General features: G+C 41.1%; 1 protein-coding gene across 3 annotated transcripts in view; it reads right to left on the bottom strand.

Annotated features, from left to right (window-relative positions):
- The window catches only part of VEGFC (vascular endothelial growth factor C), a 42,474-nt gene that overhangs the window by 19,469 nt on the left and 2,853 nt on the right, over window positions 1-20,152 (bottom strand). Inside the window, exon 1 of one of the 3 annotated variants that reach the window (XM_081926149.1) lies at window positions 19,807-19,860. The exons of the other annotated variants lie outside the window; for them this stretch is intronic. Coding sequence (XP_081782275.1) covers window positions 19,807-19,845 — 39 coding nt within the window. The 5' untranslated portion in view covers window positions 19,846-19,860. Of the gene's footprint in view, window positions 1-19,806; window positions 19,861-20,152 lie in introns of those variants that run through there. 3 annotated transcript variants of the gene reach the window in all.

Raw genomic sequence — 20,152 nt, forward strand, 5'->3', positions numbered from 1 at the left:
ATACCATGTGAGACCAGCATAGAAAGGTACCATCTGGATCCAGCCTTGGATACAAAGCTACTCAAAAAGGAAGTGTCACTCCTGGATCTTTTCAGCATTTCTTGAAAGTTTTATGGTGATTTTTTACTTAGGATCATTCTGAACACAGAAAAAAGTAAGGTGCATTGCAGCATGGTGCCAGGGATTTATTTATTTTTTAAAGCTACATTTGCCTCCAGGCTTCCTCCTGCAAACTTTGTTTGCACATTATTTTTCCTAAATGCACTCATATACTTGGGATGTGTCTTTTGAAATAGGCATATCTACAAGAAGTAACTGGAACGGAGAGTATGGCCATATAAGGACATCTTTTAATCCTAATCTTCCTTCAATGTGCATTTCAAGAAAAAATATATCCAGGATCACTTACTAACTGGAAATCTGATACTGGTATGTTGACAATAAGCACTGCATTGCATTTGGTCTTTATTATTAATTAATTAATTCTGTATGCCACCTTAAACCCACAGGGAAGTTCACAGGACAGAATTTGGTCTTCTATGTTTCCTGGTTTTTTTTGTCTTCACCTGTTCTTCTAAACCCAATCCGAACAGTTTGGCCCTGCTTTGCTCAAAGTATCATTTGCCAGTTTGGTTGTAACAGCAGGCTATCATACATAATTAATTGATTAATATTATTACTAGTACTACCTGTACTTTCTTTTTAAACGCCCTATTTCTGAAGATCACATGACCTTGTAAAGTTTGAAAGCAACAATAAAACATACCCAAAGAATACAACAAATAATCTTAAAATGTCAACATATTAGCATAATATTAAATATTCTATATCTGGATTAGCATCATGTTACTCGCAGTAAGGATTATGGAGGGTGAGGTTGGTTTGTTAGTGGAAGAAGATCCAGCTAGCCTCCTGATTCGAGTTTGCTTTTTTTCATCCTCCCTCCCTCCCACTTCCCAAAAGGGATCTTGTCCTGCAGATCTCAGCCAAGGATGAACAGCCAGAGCATGAGATGCTGGCTAACAAGGTATCGTAGAATCACAGAGCTGAAAGGTGCCCCGAGTCCAATCATCTAGTCCAATCCCCTGCAATGCAGGAATATTTAGCTGGCCTGTACAGGGATCGAGTCTGCGACCTTGGCATCATAAGTACCACAATCCAACAAACTGAGCTAACTGGCAGGTATTCAATGGACCATAAGATGGAGCAGGCCAATTCGATCATTGCACTGCTAAATAAACAAATGGTTGTGCAGTACCATGTTGTGCTTATATACTTGGAACTGAATGGATGCAAGTAGTTTTGATACCCCCCAGGTGAAATACTGCTCTGGTACAGAACTGGGCCGCTCTCAAGTGAGGAGAGGAGTATTAGATGGCCCGGTGGGTATGGGGCATGAGCCCATTAGTGCTTTAGAGATGAGGAGAAAAACTTGCATCTATATGCTTGGCAGCAATCCTTTGTATGTGGGTTGTAATCCTGCTGAGTATGAATCGTTTATGTGTGAATAGGTAGTATCTGAGGTAGTGAATGACTGTAGTGGTTGTGTGGGATGGATAGTAAGATTGGATGAGTAATTGTATGAATAATGTGTTTGATTGTAATTTCATACTGCCTTGTAAAAGGTTAAAGGTAAAGGGCCCCTGGACAGTTAAGTCCAGTCAAAGGCGACTATGGGGTTGTGGCGCTCATCTTGCTTCAGGCCAAGGGAGCCGGCGTTTGTCTGCAGACAGCTTTCCGGGTTGTGTGGCCAACATGACTAAACCGTTTCTGGTGCAATGGAACACCGTGACGGAAGCCAGAGCATGCGGAAACACAGTTTGTCTTCCCACTGCAGCAGTGCCTATTTATCTACTTGCACTGGTGTGCTTTCAAACTGCCAGGTTGGCAGAAGCTGGGACAGAGCAATGGAAGCTCACCCCGTCATGCCAATTTGAACCACCAACCTTCTGATTAGCAAGTCCAAAAATCTCAGTGGTTTAGACCACAGTGCCACCTGCGGGCCTTGTAATGCTCTGACCTTATTTGATATTGTTTTTATGTATAGGGATATTGCTGCTGTGTTTGTGTTTTTTCTTATGTAAATCATTTGACATAGTTTTTATTGTACTTATATTTTTATGCTTGCAAACCACTTCAAAATCTTCAGCTAATATAAGCTACATATATATATATATATATATATATGCAGGTTTTGGTGTCCTCGGGTGTCTTCCCGTGTAAAAGTTGGGGTGTCTAGGCGACGTTTCGACGAGGTCTCACTCGTCATCTTCAGGCTGGTGCTTTCGGCTTCTTGTTACTGGAACAGAGCAGGATCTCAGTGTTTGAGTTCCTATAAATACTGTTGAGGGGGTGTGGTGTATAGCCTCCAATGTTCTGGGCAGAGAGGAAGTTCCCAGGCTAGTGTGCCTTTTCTTCTTTTGTTCCTTAATTACTTGAGGGATATCTTGAGTGATTTCTTGAGTGATATCCTGAGTACCACTTAGGTGGGTCATTAGGTGTGGATTAGTTGCTAAAGTCTTTGTGTCTTGACCTCTTGAACTTTGTGAAGAGTTTTTCTGAGAAGATGGCTGTACTGCACTTAGTTGTGCTCTGGCTTGGCTTCGTGTATAGGGGCGAGCTGTGGTTTTGTGGCCTGTGTCAGCCAGATCTGTGTAGGGATTGCAGGGGGGTGCAGCATCCGGAGGTGCCACCATGGTTTGGCTACTGGATGGTGTCTGTACTTTATCAGTGGAGAGGGTCTGGGTTTGGGTCTGGTGTGGTTGATTGGTGATGGCGTTCTGTGTGCCTCTGGATCTGGTGTCAGTTTTTGTGGGGAGGGCTAATTTCCAGATGTCTGGCAAGCGGGATGTGTCGTCACGCTTGTTCATGTTGTGAGGGTGTTTCTCTATCTCGATGGCTTCCATGATTATTCTCTTGTGGTGATGTTCCATGTTAAAGAGCAATTTGGAATCTGCAAAATTAATTTCGTGTCCTGTTTCTTTCATGTGTTGGAAAAGAGAGGAAGTTTTTTCTTCTTTTTTGACGGCATTCTTGTGTTCTGCGATACGTGCATTTATTCGTCTGTTTGTTTGTCCAATGTACGTGGCTGGGCAGACTTTGCAGGGTATTTCATAGACCCCTTGGTTTTCCAACTGGATTTTATCCTTGGGGTTTCTGAGGATATTGGCTATTTTTTGGTTGGTGCAAAAGGCTGTTTTGATATTGTGTTTATGGAGGATTTTGCTAATTTTATCTGTAGTGCCCTTGATATAAGGAAGGAGGGCCATGCCATTGTTTTCTTCTGTGTCTTGGTTTTTGGGGGGTGTTTCTTTTTGGATTAGCTTCGTAACCCTGTTTTGCTGGTATCCATTGGCAATTAACACATTTGAGAGATTCTGTAACTCAGTTGTCAAGTGGTCTTTGTCAGCCAGGCGTTTGGTTCTGGAGATGAGAGTCTTGGCTACGGAGTTTATTTGTGCAGGGTGGTGGTGTGATTGTGCATGTAAGTAGCGGTTGGTGTGTGTTTTTTTCCGGTAGATACACACCAACCGCTACTTACATGCACAATCACACCACCACCCTGCACAAATAAACTCCGTAGCCAAGACTCTCATCTCCAGAACCAAACGCCTGGCTGACAAAGACCACTTGACAACTGAGTTACAGAATCTCTCAAATGTGTTAATTGCCAATGGATACCAGCAAAACAGGGTTACGAAGCTAATCCAAAAAGAAACACCCCCCAAAAACCAAGACACAGAAGAAAACAATGGCATGGCCCTCCTTCCTTATATCAAGGGCACTACAGATAAAATTAGCAAAATCCTCCATAAACACAATATCAAAACAGCCTTTTGCACCAACCAAAAAATAGCCAATATCCTCAGAAACCCCAAGGATAAAATCCAGTTGGAAAACCAAGGGGTCTATGAAATACCCTGCAAAGTCTGCCCAGCCACGTACATTGGACAAACAAACAGACGAATAAATGCACGTATCGCAGAACACAAGAATGCCGTCAAAAAAGAAGAAAAAACTTCCTCTCTTTTCCAACACATGAAAGAAACAGGACACGAAATTAATTTTGCAGATTCCAAATTGCTCTTTAACATGGAACATCACCACAAGAGAATAATCATGGAAGCCATCGAGATAGAGAAACACCCTCACAACATGAACAAGCGTGACGACACATCCCGCTTGCCAGACATCTGGAAATTAGCCCTCCCCACAAAAACTGACACCAGATCCAGAGGCACACAGAACGCCATCACCAATCAACCACACCAGACCCAAACCCAGACCCTCTCCACAGATAAAGTACAGACACCATCCAGTAGCCAAACCATGGTGGCACCTCCGGATGCTGCACCCCCCTGCAATCCCTACACAGATCTGGCTGACACAGGCCACAAAACCACAGCTCGCCCCTATACACGAAGCCAAGCCAGAGCACAACTAAGTGCAGTACAGCCATCTTCTCAGAAAAACTCTTCACAAAGTTCAAGAGGTCAAGACACAAAGACTTTAGCAACTAATCCACACCTAATGACCCACCTAAGTGGTACTCAGGATATCACTCAAGAAATCACTCAAGATATCCCTCAAGTAATTAAGGAACAAAAGAAGAAAAGGCACACTAGCCTGGGAACTTCCTCTCTGCCCAGAACATTGGAGGCTATACACCACACCCCCTCAACAGTATTTATAGGAACTCAAACACTGAGATCCTGCTCTGTTCCAGTAACAAGAAGCCGAAAGCACCAGCCTGAAGATGACGAGTGAGACCTCGTCGAAACGTCGCCTAGACACCCCAACTTTTACACGGGAAGACACCCGAGGACACCAAAACCTGCATATATATATATATATATATATATATATATATATATATATATATATATATATATATATTGGGGGGGGGGGTGAAATTAAGTTAAATTAAGATATTCCAGAGAGTCTAACCTCAGAAACTCAAAAGATAATATACTCTGATGTTCCAACTTCCCCCAGAGGCTTGAGTGAATAAATATGTCCTTAAAAGAGGCTGGAAAGAGCACTGAGGGACCCAAAGTGAGGGAGTTCCAACCAAGATATAGGTTGAATACACCTTCATGTGTGTGAAGTTGAGAAGAAGCAGAAACAGATATGAATCACTTGAGCTTACGGTTCATTCTTAACTCTCTGAACTATAGAAACATTTGCATTCAAGCTTTCCTTTTCTGTCTGAATGCACTCTCTGTTTTATTCATCTTATGCCAATTGTAAGACCTACTTGTACAAGACTGTATATTTTATGTATTCTGTAAATATAACAGGGTAACTTTTGAACATAATGCTAAACCACCATTTGACACTATAGGAATGAGCTGAGTAAACCTTGTAGGCTTTCCTACTCCAGCACAGATGAGGGAAGGATATTTAAGTTTTTGCTTTTGTTTATTGTGCAAACTGAGAGTGTTAACTGAGAGAGTGATGAGTATTCACTACAGTTTAGGGCAGAGGTTGTGAACCTGTGGCATTCCAGATGCTGTCTCGTTAGCCACAGCCATCATGGCTAATGGCCTTGTGTGATGGAAGTTGCAATCTAGCAGCACCTGGAGGGCCACAGTTTAGCTAACCATGATTTAAGGTAACAAGTCAATCATGAATTATGGTTTGAAGTTGGCTTCCTTCCTTCCCTAAACCTTCACCAGCCTGATGTCCTTCAGATATTTGGGACTGCAGCTCCCATCCAGCATAGCTGGAGCGCACTAGGTTGGTGAATGATGCCTTGAACTATAGTTAAGACAAATCAGACTTTATCTGGCTTCAGACACAAAGAATAACTGCAGTTAGTTGAAGATAGAAGCAAAAGCTTCCTATCTCCTTGCAGCAGTACCAGAGGAAGGGGGGGGGGAGCACATAAGTTTGGAAAACCTTGCATGTATGGTAAGCCATAATTTAATATTACATGCAAACTAATATTAAATAATATCTAATTTATTTGCTAAACTACATACATTTCTATTGTATTTCCATATGACTAAGATTTCTTGTTGCTGTGAATGTCACTTCCACAAACCTGTTCTAATTTCCCTTATTGAGTTTATTTTGATGAAAATATTTTGCATAGATGCAATGTACCCCTCTCAAAAAAATGAAAGGGAACTTGAAAGTGGAGCAATTAATTATCATGTCAATAGTAAACCCCAGAAGGGATTAGATTTAGTGTTTTTTTGATAGATAAAATAAATAAATGCAAGGGAGAGGGGAAATGAAATACATATGGACACAAATGTATTTTAAAAATGCAACTTAGTAGTTAGCCAGAATGTAACATTTTGAAGATCAAAATATATTTCTTTAATGGTTTATAACATCAAAACTGCAATGCACCAATATTTTCCTTTCTTTCCACAACAATCAGATATAGCCATTACTCAAAATATTTTGACAAAGAAGAAAGGAAGTCTCTATTACCATGAAAACAGATTTGAGTCAACTAGTATATTAGATTTATGCCACCTGCCTCCTGACATTTGCTTGGCATGCATAATGAGTCCAGGAATTCTAGCTACCATAGCTGTTATGAAATGCCAAAATAGATTATGGGTGCCGCAAAAATGATGTCTATAGTAAATGTAACATAGCACTTGTTCTCTTTGTGCTTAGCTTATTCAGGAATTTTTAGGAAAGTGCAACCTGTGCAGTTAATCATACAGTGCAACTCATACAGCACGTTGGCAACAAACATTCACACAGTTGTTCCAAAATAATTTTACACCATTTATCAAATATGTGAGAAAGTGACAATAAATGCCATGAAAACTTACAAACTGCCTAAAATAAAGTGAACTTGCAATTTCAGATATTACAAATTATTGCCTCAGTTGCCTCAGTTTATTATAGGTTCTTACAAATTATTGCCTCAGTTTTTCATTTTTTCTTGTTTTTTAAATAAGTTCAAGAAGGTTCAAGAAAAGGGTAAGTTCACCGTTGTTCCCAGTAGCTGTGAGGTACTGATGAAGCAGCATATGAAGTAATAAAGAAGACAGGGAGCCAGTGTTCTATCCCCGTTTCGTCCTAGCAGTCCATGCAGTTGAGAGGCTGCTGTTTCGCCCCCAGTTGGACCAATTTGTTGGGGTTGGTGGATGGCAGACTCCCTGAGCACAGTTTTCTGGGCTTCTTCAGTCGTCTCGTGCCATGGATGCGTCTACTAGTGCTAACTGATAATAATCCAAACGGAATCTTATCAAAATCAACACAATACCCTTCTAGGTGTGCAATTAAATACAAAGTAAATATAAATTATCCCACTATATACAAAGAAATTTCTTGATCTGAAATTGCACGCATCGGGTTTCAGCAATGGATCAATACACTATTGTGTGAATATTTGTTGCCAACGTGCTGTACGAGTTGCACTGTTCAGGAATTGTGGCGGAAGCATCCAGTGCACCATTGAATGAGAGCTGGTGAGTGCTTAGGGGCCTGTGCTATGAGATGGAAGCTTCTAGTGTCAATCTCAGGTCAACCGTGAACTTTCTGGTTGTGCTTCAGCATGTCTCACAGGCTCTACTTTATAAGAAAGAATAAAATGAAGCAATCTTACAAGAGTGTTGCAAGTTTACTGTGATAATGAAGATGAAATGCTTTGATCAATTATAATTATGTATAAATATGTATATTTGTATGTATAAATATTAAGAGGCTATACAATACCTGTATATAGAGGATTCTCCTAGGACTCAATAGAATCCTGTTGCCTGGGTTGTCCATTGACCAATGTATGTAAGAGAATGCTTCTAGGAATAGAAGCCCCTCACCTCTCTGCCATGCAAATTATTTGTGCTCCAGAGCAGAAGTAACTCGTAGAGTACAGAGAGAGACAGTTAGATGGACATTGGTGTTCATAGACATTTCATTCCCTGCAATGACATGGGTTGATATGCAGGAGAAGAGAGAAAGAGAAACTTATGTGGATCCCCATGCAGTCGACTTGTACCTGTTCTCAGAACTGATTGTGAAAACACTATTGCAATGTGCATTGCAATGTATTTGATATGGGAAGTTTTATGTCTGGTCTGGTAAAAGTTTGTTTAACTGTTGCCTGGGGCCTTAACTGACAGCTGTGCGGAAGGACTGGTGTATGCATATTTTGATTGATGGGTGCAGTTTGGAATTTTCAGTTGGATAGCATGATTGGCTGGGACTGGAGTAGAAGAGCCAGAATAAGTGTATGTAACAGCTGAGTGCTGGTCAGCAGAGGGAGAATTAGGGTTGTCGGTGCTTGACGTTTGTGGAGTTGGCCAGAAGACAACATCAAAGGAAGAGGTTTGTTAAAGAAAAAGGAAGACCCGAGAGGCAGATGGATTGGCTTGGTGGCTGAAGACTTGTTGAGTATGGCTGAATCATTTGGCTTAGGTTGAACAGACAAGATGTCTAGGGTAGTAGAGGAAGACCCACCTGCACTTCAATAAGTCAGTAAAGGGTTTGGGGAAAAGGCTTCTGGCAAAGTCCTTGCTTATAGTTTTGGTGAGGCTTAACTGAGATGGAGAGATTAAAATGGTAATTTGGCTAAAGGGTTGTAACAGGATAATCAATACCTTAAACAACCTTAGTTGTTTAAAAATTTCTGAGAACAAGCATTCAGAACAACATGAAATATGAAAACAAAAGGATCATTTTAAAATGTTTTTAAAACATGCAATAAAAATCACATCACTTACACACTTCTTAGAAAGTGCTTGATGTTTGATACAGTCCCATGATTATATCTGATGTTCCTGTGTACTCCATTTGTGAATATTTTTCCAAAATTTGCAATTCAGAGATCAAATAGAATGCTAGACTGTTATTATTTTCACCATAACTAAATGAGAATGGAATTTTTCATATAGACTTCTAACCTTCCTTCCATTAAAGGACAAAGAAAAGATTCCTAAACAATGTTGCAGAATAACAGGGAGAAGCAATAGAATAAATCTCTACAGAATTTCTGAGGGGAACATTTTTAGATAGGCGAAAGCATCAAGCTCTTAAAGAAGTAAGGCAGAGGTACTAAATAACAAAGGAGTGGGTTGCTTTTTTCTGATTTTTGGAAACTCTTCTCCATCTACCCCTAGTGAAAGAATAGGCTGTTTTTCTATCTCTTTAGAAAGGTGGGGGTGGAGTGGGAGAAAGAATGAGAAAAATTCTCAGAGATGCATGGATTTGGTATGGCATTTACCTTTTATTGATGATGAAAGGTAGGTGAGGGGTGTGTTCTTCTTTTAACAACAACAATAGGCCCCCACCCAAACACCCCTTGCATAGATTTCTGTAGCCTCACTGGCTGCCACACTTCCTGGAATGCATTTCCTAATGGGGAAACTAATGGGTAGCTAAAGAGGCTCCCTCTGGAACACCTAATGGTGGGACAACTTTTCTTCTCCCTTTTCTAAAAAAAAAGAGAGAGAGAGAGAGATGTCCATAGTTCTACCAGGTTTGGGTGGTTATGTCCAGAATCAGTGCAATTTTCATAATAATTATTTTAAAAAATAATTAGAAAGAAGATATTTACTGCCAAAACGAATGAGTGTCATTAAGAAATGATATCTATGTCAGTATCTTATCCTCCTTGTGACAAAGCAGAGTTCCATAGGATGACAGAAATCTACATTAAAATTCCAGACATTTCATCCCATATCTGGAAATAATTAGTTCACTCTATTTTCAGGCTGTTGAACTGGATTTCTGTATCTCCAGTTATTTATAGGAGCTGAAAGAAAACAAGAGACATATTATAGATAGTTTTAGGTTTCATGTTCACAAACTCTTACAATGTGAATAGCTCTCTCCATTTAAAATTCCTTTGTGTGGAATATGAATTTTTGGTCTGTACAGACACGATATATTTATCTTTTTGAAACCCTGAATATGCTTGTAAGAGGCATCTGATATTTAAAACACCCACAAGGAACTCAGAAGGAACAACCCTATCTAAAGTTTGTGAACATGATGTACTACACGGTAAAACTAGCTGTATATTTATTGAGGTGGGTTTTCAATGGTGCAATGACAGTGTCAAGATCCGTGGGGTTCTTAAAAGAGGTGAAAGCTTCTCAACAAAGCAAGGAAGTCTGCCAGCCACAATCAAAAGCACTTACAGCTACCCTCTGTAAGTCAAAATCATGCCACATGTTAATTTTTGAAGGGCACATAGAAACAGTATATCTTATCCATAAGCACATGCAGATTCGTGCATATGAAAAAATGAGAGATTCTATGTCATTATGAAAGGACAGATCTGTGTCCCTGGGTAAAGCACACAGACCAAGGAAGAATTGGCTTACCAAACTCCTTGTGAGAAAGGTTTTCTTATTAACATCCTCCACCTTTCTGCTTTAATTTCAGTTCATGATATCCAATGTCAATAACAAGATACAATATTCAGGATGAGGTCCAACCAGTGAGTTTACAGCAAGGGGGAAAGTCAGAACTACATAGCTCTAAGCTTACATACATCACTAAAATCTCATTCTACCCGCACTCCAGCAATTTAAAATAATAATTTATTGAAAAAGACTTATTGCTTAAGAAAAAAAATTCTCAAAACTAATGTACTAAGTTCAATTCTATCTCTTATTTTTCACATCTGTTGAGACAAAGGATAATTAATTAAAGTTAAAAAATTATAAAAACCTGTTTTATAAATTCTGTTCTAGTTTTAGGAGCACTATAGTCACAAATGGCTGTTATGGAAAAAATGTGTTTGGGAAAAGCTGATATAGGCTTTACTTTCCACTGCAGTTTTCGGAACTTCCAGTTCAAGGCAAAATGTCTATCAAAGCTGCAAGGAACTGCTTGTCTGAGCTATATTTCAGTTGTTTTAGAAGTACACAGTACTGCTAAGTATAAACAGTCAGCTGACAAAACATATACAATGTGATATAAAGGAACTTAAAATCATAACATTTCAAAGCAACTTTTATTTATATTGAACATCTGGGTTGGTGTATGCAACCTGTTCAGCTCAGAGAACCATACTAGAAAAGTATCCTCAGTTGGGGGGGATGCAATTAATTTACACATCAAATTTCCATTAATGTGGTAAAGGAAAAATCACAAAGGGCTGGAATGTCACACATTCTTTTTAACCATTTGAGCAAAGCTAAAAATGACTATTTATTTAAACATTTCTATCCCAGCTTTCATTTAAAAAAACCCAAGGCACCTAAATAGAAATAAAATAACAGCAATTATATAAACTACTAAAACACTGGAGAGTCACAGTAAAAGCAAAAGAAGTCTGGCTATTCTATCACAGCTGTGATTTTCTAGATATTGTTAGGCTACATCAGCCCCAGCCAGCATGGCCTAACATCAGGGATGATTGAAGCTGTAGTCAGCAACCTTATTTATTGTAAGCCACCCAGTGAGCTTTATGTCATGAGTATCTCTGAAGGGCTACAGGTTCCCCTGCCCCTACTCACACAACTGAAGGCCTTCTTAGAAAGGAAGACTTTTATACTATGGTGGAAAGTCATCGTGGATGGCACAAGATGACACTCCCTGGGCAAGATGCTCTAGAGCCTAGATATAACTCAGAATCCATAAAAGGCTCTGTCCCTTCCTCCAATGAAAGAGGAGTTTGGGACAGATAAGAGGGCCTCTGCCAATGATCCTAATGCACAGGCAGAAGAATACATTTCAGATACCGGTCAGTTCATTGACATTTCCACTAAATAATGACAATCATTGTATACGCATATATATAAATTTACATTCTGCAAAATTAAGAAGTTAAAATGCTTAACTGGACAGGGCTGGGGCAGTGTGGCAAGGAGATAGGGACCATGTCAGTATAACAGCATGAATGCTGCCACCAGTCTGGCATTCCCAACAGTGCACCCAGCCACATCTGTGGAAGTAGAAGTGATGCCAATGTTAAGATGGAAGCTTTGTGCTCCACCACACACATTACTATTGGTTGCTTTGCACTCAAAAGCCCAGACTCAGTAGATTCTAGGTAGGTGTAAAAACAACAACAACAACACCACCACACCTGTCTACAATCCTAGAAAGATGCTGCCAACACTGAGCTAGACAGACCAATGGTCTGATTTGGTATAAGGCAAATCCAGCATTTTTATATTTTCCAACCTTCTTTGTAATCGTGAGCACTAGATGCATACGTCTGAGAATAATTGTCAGTCTGTGTCAGGGGTTCAGAAGCAGAGGCACAGGGGAAAGAGGAAGCGGAGAGCGAAGGAGAACAATCCGAGGGCAGCATAGGTGAGGATGACAGTGGGGGAAGAGAGTCCATGAGTCTGTCCAGTGATTCAGAAGATTCCCAGAAGGGAGCACCGATAGCCAGAGCAAGTGGGGTCCCGGGAGGGACGCACCAGAAGGAAGGGACCAGCGGTGACTCCCAAAGCAACAGCTGGAGATTGGGACCAGTTTCCCCACCAGAACGTAGCGGGGGGGAAGAGTCCCATGTGTCAGGACCGGCTTGCCCTCCAGGGGAAAGAGAGGATGAGTCAGGGCTGACCACGCCCCTATCGCTGAGTGAGGGAACAGAGGGGAAGTCAGATCCAGCGAGCCCCCCCCGAAAGGGGAAAGCAGTGACAGAAGCAGCGTAACGGTCAGGAGGAAAGTTGCCGGCTGGGCGCGCGCGCCAAGTTCAAATGCACAGGCGCGCGGGACATCTGGGAGCGAGGATTGGGAGCCAGGTCCTAAAGCACGCCGGAGGCAGGGGGAAGAATCTGGGGACTCTTCAGCATCAGAAGAGTCCAGAAAGGGCAACACCCCGGCGGGCAGACGGACCCAGAGGAGAAAGGAGCAAAGGAGGAGGTGGAGCAAGGCTAGGGTCTTGAACTGGTGTCTGGGGGGAGGAGATTCAGACGGAGCTTCAGTGGTCTAGGGTTGAGACGTAGAGCTGCACGCCGCGGCTTTGGAATGGAAACTGAACCTTAATAAAGACTTTTGTATATAACAAGAACTGGCGTTGGTCCTCTGTGAGCTGGGACCTTGGGCAGCTCTGACAGTCTGCAACAGAAGTATAGAAGAAGAAGAAGAAGAGGAGGAGGAGGAGTTTGGACTTGATATCCCGCCTTTCACTCCCTTTAAGGAGTCTCAAAGCGGCTAACAATCTCCTTTGCCTTCCTCCCCCACAACAAACACTCTGTGAGGTGAGTGAGGCCAAGAGACTTCAGAGAAGTGTGCCTAGCCCAAGGTCACCCAGCAGCTGCATATGGAGGAGTGGGGAAGCGAACCCAGTTCACCAGATTACGAGTCCACCGCTCTAAACCACTACACCATGCTGGCTAGAGAAACACTGCACCTCCCTGAGCAAACCCAATCATGACACAAAAGATGTATGCACTCCTGTTGGGGTTCTTATGCCCTTGACCATCCATTTCTGATTCATACCTTGCTCTGTTTCTTCATCTATTCAGGGAGTCATCCTTGCAGCTGTGCATCAACAACAATGATGCATATTACAAGTGGCTGCAGAACAAGAGGACATGATTCCAAAAATTGAGGCAGACTAAATTATCACACAGTAGCTTTAATATTGGCTTCAGTCATAAATTAAGTTCAACTGTGTTGCTTTCTGTAACAACTACAGCAACTAATGGGCTGTGTTTGACTTGTTGGTTATAAGTCAGGCAGTCTTGTAACAGCAAAAAACACACATTACCCATTACACTATATCCAACACAACATGGGGCAGGGATAGCAAAACAGAGAACCCTGTAACAGTAATTACTATCTTAATTAATAGTTTAATTAATTTAATAAATTAACTTAATACCTACAGTATTAAAAACTGCTGACATGATATAGCACATGGAAATTGTGTTAATAAGGATACCATTTTATGTTATGATAGTTTTCAGTTGTCAACACAGAGATACCTTTGAATTTCAACAATTAGCAAACTATCCACACTGGCATAAGTGAAATATTACAGAACAACCTTGCTACGAAGGCATATCAGCTTCATTGTTCTGAACTATTTCGCCTTCTTTAGCCAATTGCCACCAGCTAACTGCATTGGACCCACTGCACCTGATACCTATTTTGGGAGCCTAACATTGCCCTTTCAAGCCAAACTGGCAACCACCATAGTACTTTGCTGTGCTTTCTTCCAAGATAAACGCTGCACAGCACTATCATGGCTGTGCTTGCAGCTCTCTCCCTCTTTCTGTTACACACACATTTGGCCAACAGTTGGAAAGAAAGCCAGAATTGGCAGCCACCACTGCATTGTGCTGTGCTGTGCTATATCTCCTTGGACAAAGAAACACAGTGCAATGCAGTAGAGGTTCCTAGCAATCTAGCAACACGGTTGATCCAATAAAACTAACTATCCAAACAGTTTTGGATCTCTCTCTCTCTCTCTCTCTCTGCCCTCCCCCTTCTCTGGAACCAAAACAGCAACTTCTCTTGTAACTGCTACATTCCAGAATGATGAAACGAGTAAAAAAGTTACACTATGACACAAATCAAGGATAAAGCCAAAATATCTGTTGAATATTTAGCCAAAAAACAAGAGGGAATTTCATTCTGAAATGTGTACAGAGGTGTCTGGAGTTATTAAGCAGTGTCCTGCTTTTTTACAGGATACTTTGGGGGGGGGGGTGGAATCACAAATATAGTACATAAGAAAGCTTATGACAAAAACCCTCCCAACAGCTAGATTTAAGGAAGTAAAAACCACCCTGCTGGATCAGACCAAGAGTCTATCTGGTCCACTATCCTGTTCCCAGGTATGTGTAGATGAGAGTTTTAAGATGCAAACATATATGACATCTGCACTGCACACATCTACTATAAGAAACACAGGTGTAACAATTAGTAATAGTGTTTCCCAAAACCATATTCTGCTCTAAGATGCATCTCAAATGCAGCCATTATGTCTTGAATGGCCACCAGGGGGTACTCCTGTGGCAAAAGAGTACGAGTCAGGAAGTACTGTTTCAGCAGGTTTTTTGCATAAGGACAGGGAAAGCCCTAGGTACCAAACTTCTGAAAGCTAATAAAGATGCGGCAACCTAGAAATGATGTAAGTTGGAAATGCTATTTTAGGTAAAACCTGGTGTGTGTACATGTTTGTGTAAGTTATTGTATAGGAAATACAAAAGGATTTATTCAAAGTAGTAAACCCTTTTGTGGCAGGAACCTGTCTATGTTATATAATTATCTAACTCTTATCTAATTCTGTAACTTCAATGTACAGTGGTATGCTCTGTAAATAAATAATAATCATAAAGAATAAGTTGGTGAGAGGAACAATTAGGGTGTTGCAACAAAAAACAGATAATGGATGTTTCACAAGGGTTCATGAATGACAGAGAAGAGGTAAACGTGCAACTGATTCCAGAGCCTGAATTCTTGGTGGTTAACAATTAATTAATGAGATTTTAGGAAAGTACTGTGTGGTCTGGACTGGGCAACACAGAAAAAAGTTCACATTTCCTGGGCTCTAATGCAATGTGCAATTGTTCTGATAAGTGTAGCCTGATATTTTTATATTTAGTGAGTGGTGCGGACTAGGGAGTGGATGGGACTTGAGCAGAGTCCCAGGCACCAGGCAGAAAGACCTGGAGTGCCACATTCCTAGTGTAGGGCTTTGTTGGACTAGGTGACCTATACATTCCAAAGAAAATAAAACAGAATATTGAAACTGACGGTGTAAATAAGAAATATGAATGCATAAGCATATTTACATGCACCCGAAAGTGGGGTTGATATTTGGCAAACACTGCATCTAATTGCTCAAAATGCATCTCCCCTGCAAGACGCCCTTGGTGGAAACTAATTTAAGTCAGTTAGTGGGCCCTTGGGAAGGGATCAGGGACAGGCAGGGCAAATAGTTGCAGGCATTTGAACAGAAGTTCTTCTAAATGCTCATAACATTCCAAAGCAAAGTAATATAATATAATTGCTCACATTGGCCATAGGACCCAAACGTTTTGGCTTCCGAAGGATCGTATTATAACAGAATCAATGAATATACTTAAAATAACTAAGAGCATAACTTGCCCCATAATGTTTTAATGGAAGTTTGCTGGCATTTGAAACTGGGAGCCTCCACACTGGTTGTCTGCTCAGCAATGTTTGCATTTTCAAAGATTAACAGAAATAACAAATAGATTATCTGTATAGCATGCCAGAAACAAGCCTAATCAAGGCAGCTATTTTAAGCTCCCAGACAGAACGGCTGAGGGTGCACTTGAAGCTACGAACCTCACCATGCAGTGGTAGAAATGGAGTTCTTGGACAGAGGAGTTTCACTGCCATGGGCCTCTTTCTTGCAGTGGTGGAAAGCTCCACCACCGTTGCTCTGATGGCAGGAGACAATGAAAAGAGGAGTGCTGAGGGAGGATCCACAGAATCTAAATCCACCCCATTTCCCTGGCATCTCCAACATGGGATGAAAAGCTGCAGTGGCCCTGGAGCTGGTGCTTGTTATTTTCCCTTCCACTGAAAATAAGCCAACCCTTACCTTCTGCCTTGACCAGTGCAAGACCTGAAAGGTTTAGGAACTGCCTCTCCCTGACCTCCATAGGATTACTCTGCCCTTTATTTCTCACACAAGTTTATTAATGATTATACTTTCTATACTTTACATCAAGAAACAGCCTAATAATAACACTTCTCAATCTTTATAACAATAAGTGGAAAAAAGCAAGGGAAGGAACAGGTTATATCACATATGATTTGGCCTGCTCACATGTGACTCCGTTACTGCAAATTAAGATGTGTAAAACAAAAGCTACCTGATTATATTAAACATTAAGATTTTTTTTAAGTGTTAATAGAATGGTCTGTCTCTACAGTAACATCAAAATATGAGCACCAAGGAAGAACCTTCAGGACTATTGAAATAGTGCTTGGTATGCTATACTCCAGGGACATTGCTTGTCCTGCTCCAACCTTATCAGTGACTTTCACATGTTGTTTTGCTCACAGTTGTTTTTGCACTGGGGTTGGATCCAAGGCTTGTATCTGTGTCTTCATGGACAAGCAAGTTTCCTTAAGTGTAAGCCCATGCACAGGCATGCTAATAGAGCAGTTTCTAGAAAGAGACTGTAGAGCACTCTAAATTCCATCCTCCATTATAATCAGCGAAGCAAATCAGTTGGAAAGGAGTAGTATTTGTTTTAAGCCTCGTATACTTGGCCAGGTTTTCCTTTTCTGTATATGAAACCCATCATACTGAGTTGTGAACAGGTGTACTCACACATAATAAATTTAAAAGTGAACTAATATATATATTCCTAGCAGATGATGGTTCCCTCCTTCCAACTCCAAGTTTTTAGGATTTTGAAGGCCAGATGATCATAAATGTAGGTACTTATTTATGTCTATCAATTTATACCCTGCCATCAGGTCTACCACTCCCCCAAGAGTTTACCTTAAGACAAGCAGAGATATCCTAAACCCTGGCTGGAGAGAGCAGAGCAGCAGATCAGTTGACATACCATTAGCCTTGCCACTTACCCCAGGCAGGGTAAGCTGGTATATGTGCTGTGTCAGCTCCAGTCCAGGAAGCTCTTTATATTGGAGCCCACCCTACCACCACTAGAGGTCAGTGGAAAGACACCTCCATCATACCTCAACTCTGCCCAGGAGCAGGGATCAGGGGGTTAAGAGTACTCTGTTAGTAAACACATGGCAAATATGGAGCATATTTACTCAAAAACAAATCACACAGAGTTCAAGAAGACTAATTTCCCAGAAAGTGTCTTGGACTGCAATATTAGCCTAACAAAATTAACAACAACCCAAAGAAAAACAGATGCAAGATGCATAGAGGACAAGGTCAAAAATAGCCCCACTGTAATATAACAATTACAAGTCGAATGACATGTTTGATTATATGTTTTATAATCTCTTTAAACCAGGGGTGGCTAACAGTTTTTGGCCCGAAGGCCACATTCACCCTTGGCCAATGGTCCTCATGCCAGTGGTGTGGATGTAGCCACCCCACACTCATATTATGTACAAACACACAGGACTCGTATAGCCACCCAGCTGACCCATGTGTCCAGTTATCTTTCTCAGCCTTTGATGTGTACACATCTATCCAAACAATGGATCCCCTTCTCTGCAGAGTGAGCCATAAAGACTCAGGACAATGCTAAATTGTGTGCCGTATGAAGCCATGTGTCTGGCAACTGGCCAAGGGCTTCTGGAAACCAAAGCGTGGCTCACCACTATAAAATTCTGGCTCCGCCTACATTTCAAGTCTGATCTGTCTTCTTTAATTTTTCATATGCTGGTGGCATGGTTAGCTTGCATTGAGAGCAAAATCAGAACCTGTGGCGTATCACTCGAGTCACTGCTTATGCTCCCACAATTGGAAGCATTCCAGACAATCAAGCATAGAATTCTAGAGATTGAATTCCAAACGCTTAGCAGCACAGCCAATAAAACCTTTTCCCCATTAGGTTTAGGAATTTGACCCTCGTTTGGCCAGGATTCTCCATTTTTACATCACCTTTATGAGCCCCACTGACGCAGAGCTTCTTCCCTCACAAGATTTAATGTTTTGCTGCTGCAGTTTTGCAAGGTAGATTCTTGAAAACCCCATATACTGAAATCTACTGCTCTTGTGGCACAAAACAGGTCAAATCCATCACACACATTTTATTTCATTGCCCATTTTATGCAAAAATGTATTATAAGTATCTGGCCCCCTTATTGAAGGAGGGGAATCTATCACACTGACTCTTCCAGGGTATCCCGAATAATTGTAGGAATGACATTGTGGAGAACGTGCAAGATTTTTTGAATGACCCATGAAATTACACCACCATAGGTCCTAAGAACCGCTTTTGTATCTCACAACATCTGAACAGTTTTATCCTAAATTACCTCCTACTATGTTTCGCTATCCGTGCTGTGTTCTGATCCATGTATATGACGCACTCTTATTATGCCAATTAAGGAGATTGATTGATTGACTCAGGACAATAGAAAAGACAGAACTCAAAATCAACAACTACCTACAGTTTTCCCCTCCTTTTAATACAGAACAGAGCTGGATGAAAGTTTCTTTAATTTATCCTAAAACCAATAGGAGTTATACACCCATGCAAATAAGCTAGAGGGGGATTCTGCTTCAAAGGAATGGAATGACTTAAGGTGAGAAAGAAAACACCCGGTGATTTGTCTGGAAGCACCTGTTGCTATGCCATTGTTGAAGCCAAGAAAGCATGGACCTGATACGTTTCCTGGATCAACCATCAGTGGAAGCTTCATGTCAAACTGTTCTGTGCTTTCTTAAGGAAGTATAAGGGGATGGAAATATAAAAAATAAATAACAGCCAACAGGTTGGCTTGACACCAGTTGAGGTACTCAACAGCAGGAGCTAAGTGTCTCCTCTTCCACCTGTGCCCCCACCGTAGCCCCATAAGAACTACTTGTGCTACCTCAGGTTTCCAAAAGTTAGAGGTTAAATAGGAAGACATGACTGTTCTGGTGCATAAGGAGCCACCTTTCTTCCACATGTCTTTGAAATGTTAGAAAAACCAATCAATGTTATACTATTTCCATAAGTTTATGGCGTAACACCTAGAAAAATAGGTCCATGATACCCATCCATCTTTGTATTAAAAAAGCTGCTGTCCACTTGAAGCTTCCTCAACACCACCACTTTAAATCCTAATAGACACTATAGAATCTATTAACACAAATGGAAACGAAATTTTCAATCCTATTTCAACTAAAAATATGGCTTGAACGAGGAAAAGCTAAGGAAATCACAATTTCAAACAGTCAGACTCGGCTCTAGAGTACTCATTTTTATCTGAACTGAAAAAAATTACACCATAATGGCTGCTCACCTGGTCCCAGGGTGGGCGGCACTTGCAGCCCACCACCATCACCCACAGCTCCTTGGGGCATAATGTTCTCACATGGTGGCTAGCTGTTGGGGAATTACCCTGGCTGGCTGCAAGGGATGGTGTGAAAGGCAGCCACCCTCAGAATTAAACTGCCCAATCATGGGCAGGTTGGGGGCGGAGTCTTGTTTACACCTGTTGTCGGTCTTGCCTTTCACCCACCAGGGTGGGGAATAATGCATGTGGGTCCGCAATTGTACTTTCCTTGAAATGTTTACCTACAGTTTAGTTATCGAATCATATTTTAATTCCTTCAATAATTTCCTTTTAGCATTCTCTCATCACACAG

The sequence above is a fragment of the Podarcis melisellensis genome (genome assembly GCF_964234715.1).
Source record: "Podarcis melisellensis genome assembly, chromosome: 9".
Lineage (NCBI taxonomy): Eukaryota > Metazoa > Chordata > Lepidosauria > Squamata > Lacertidae > Podarcis > Podarcis melisellensis.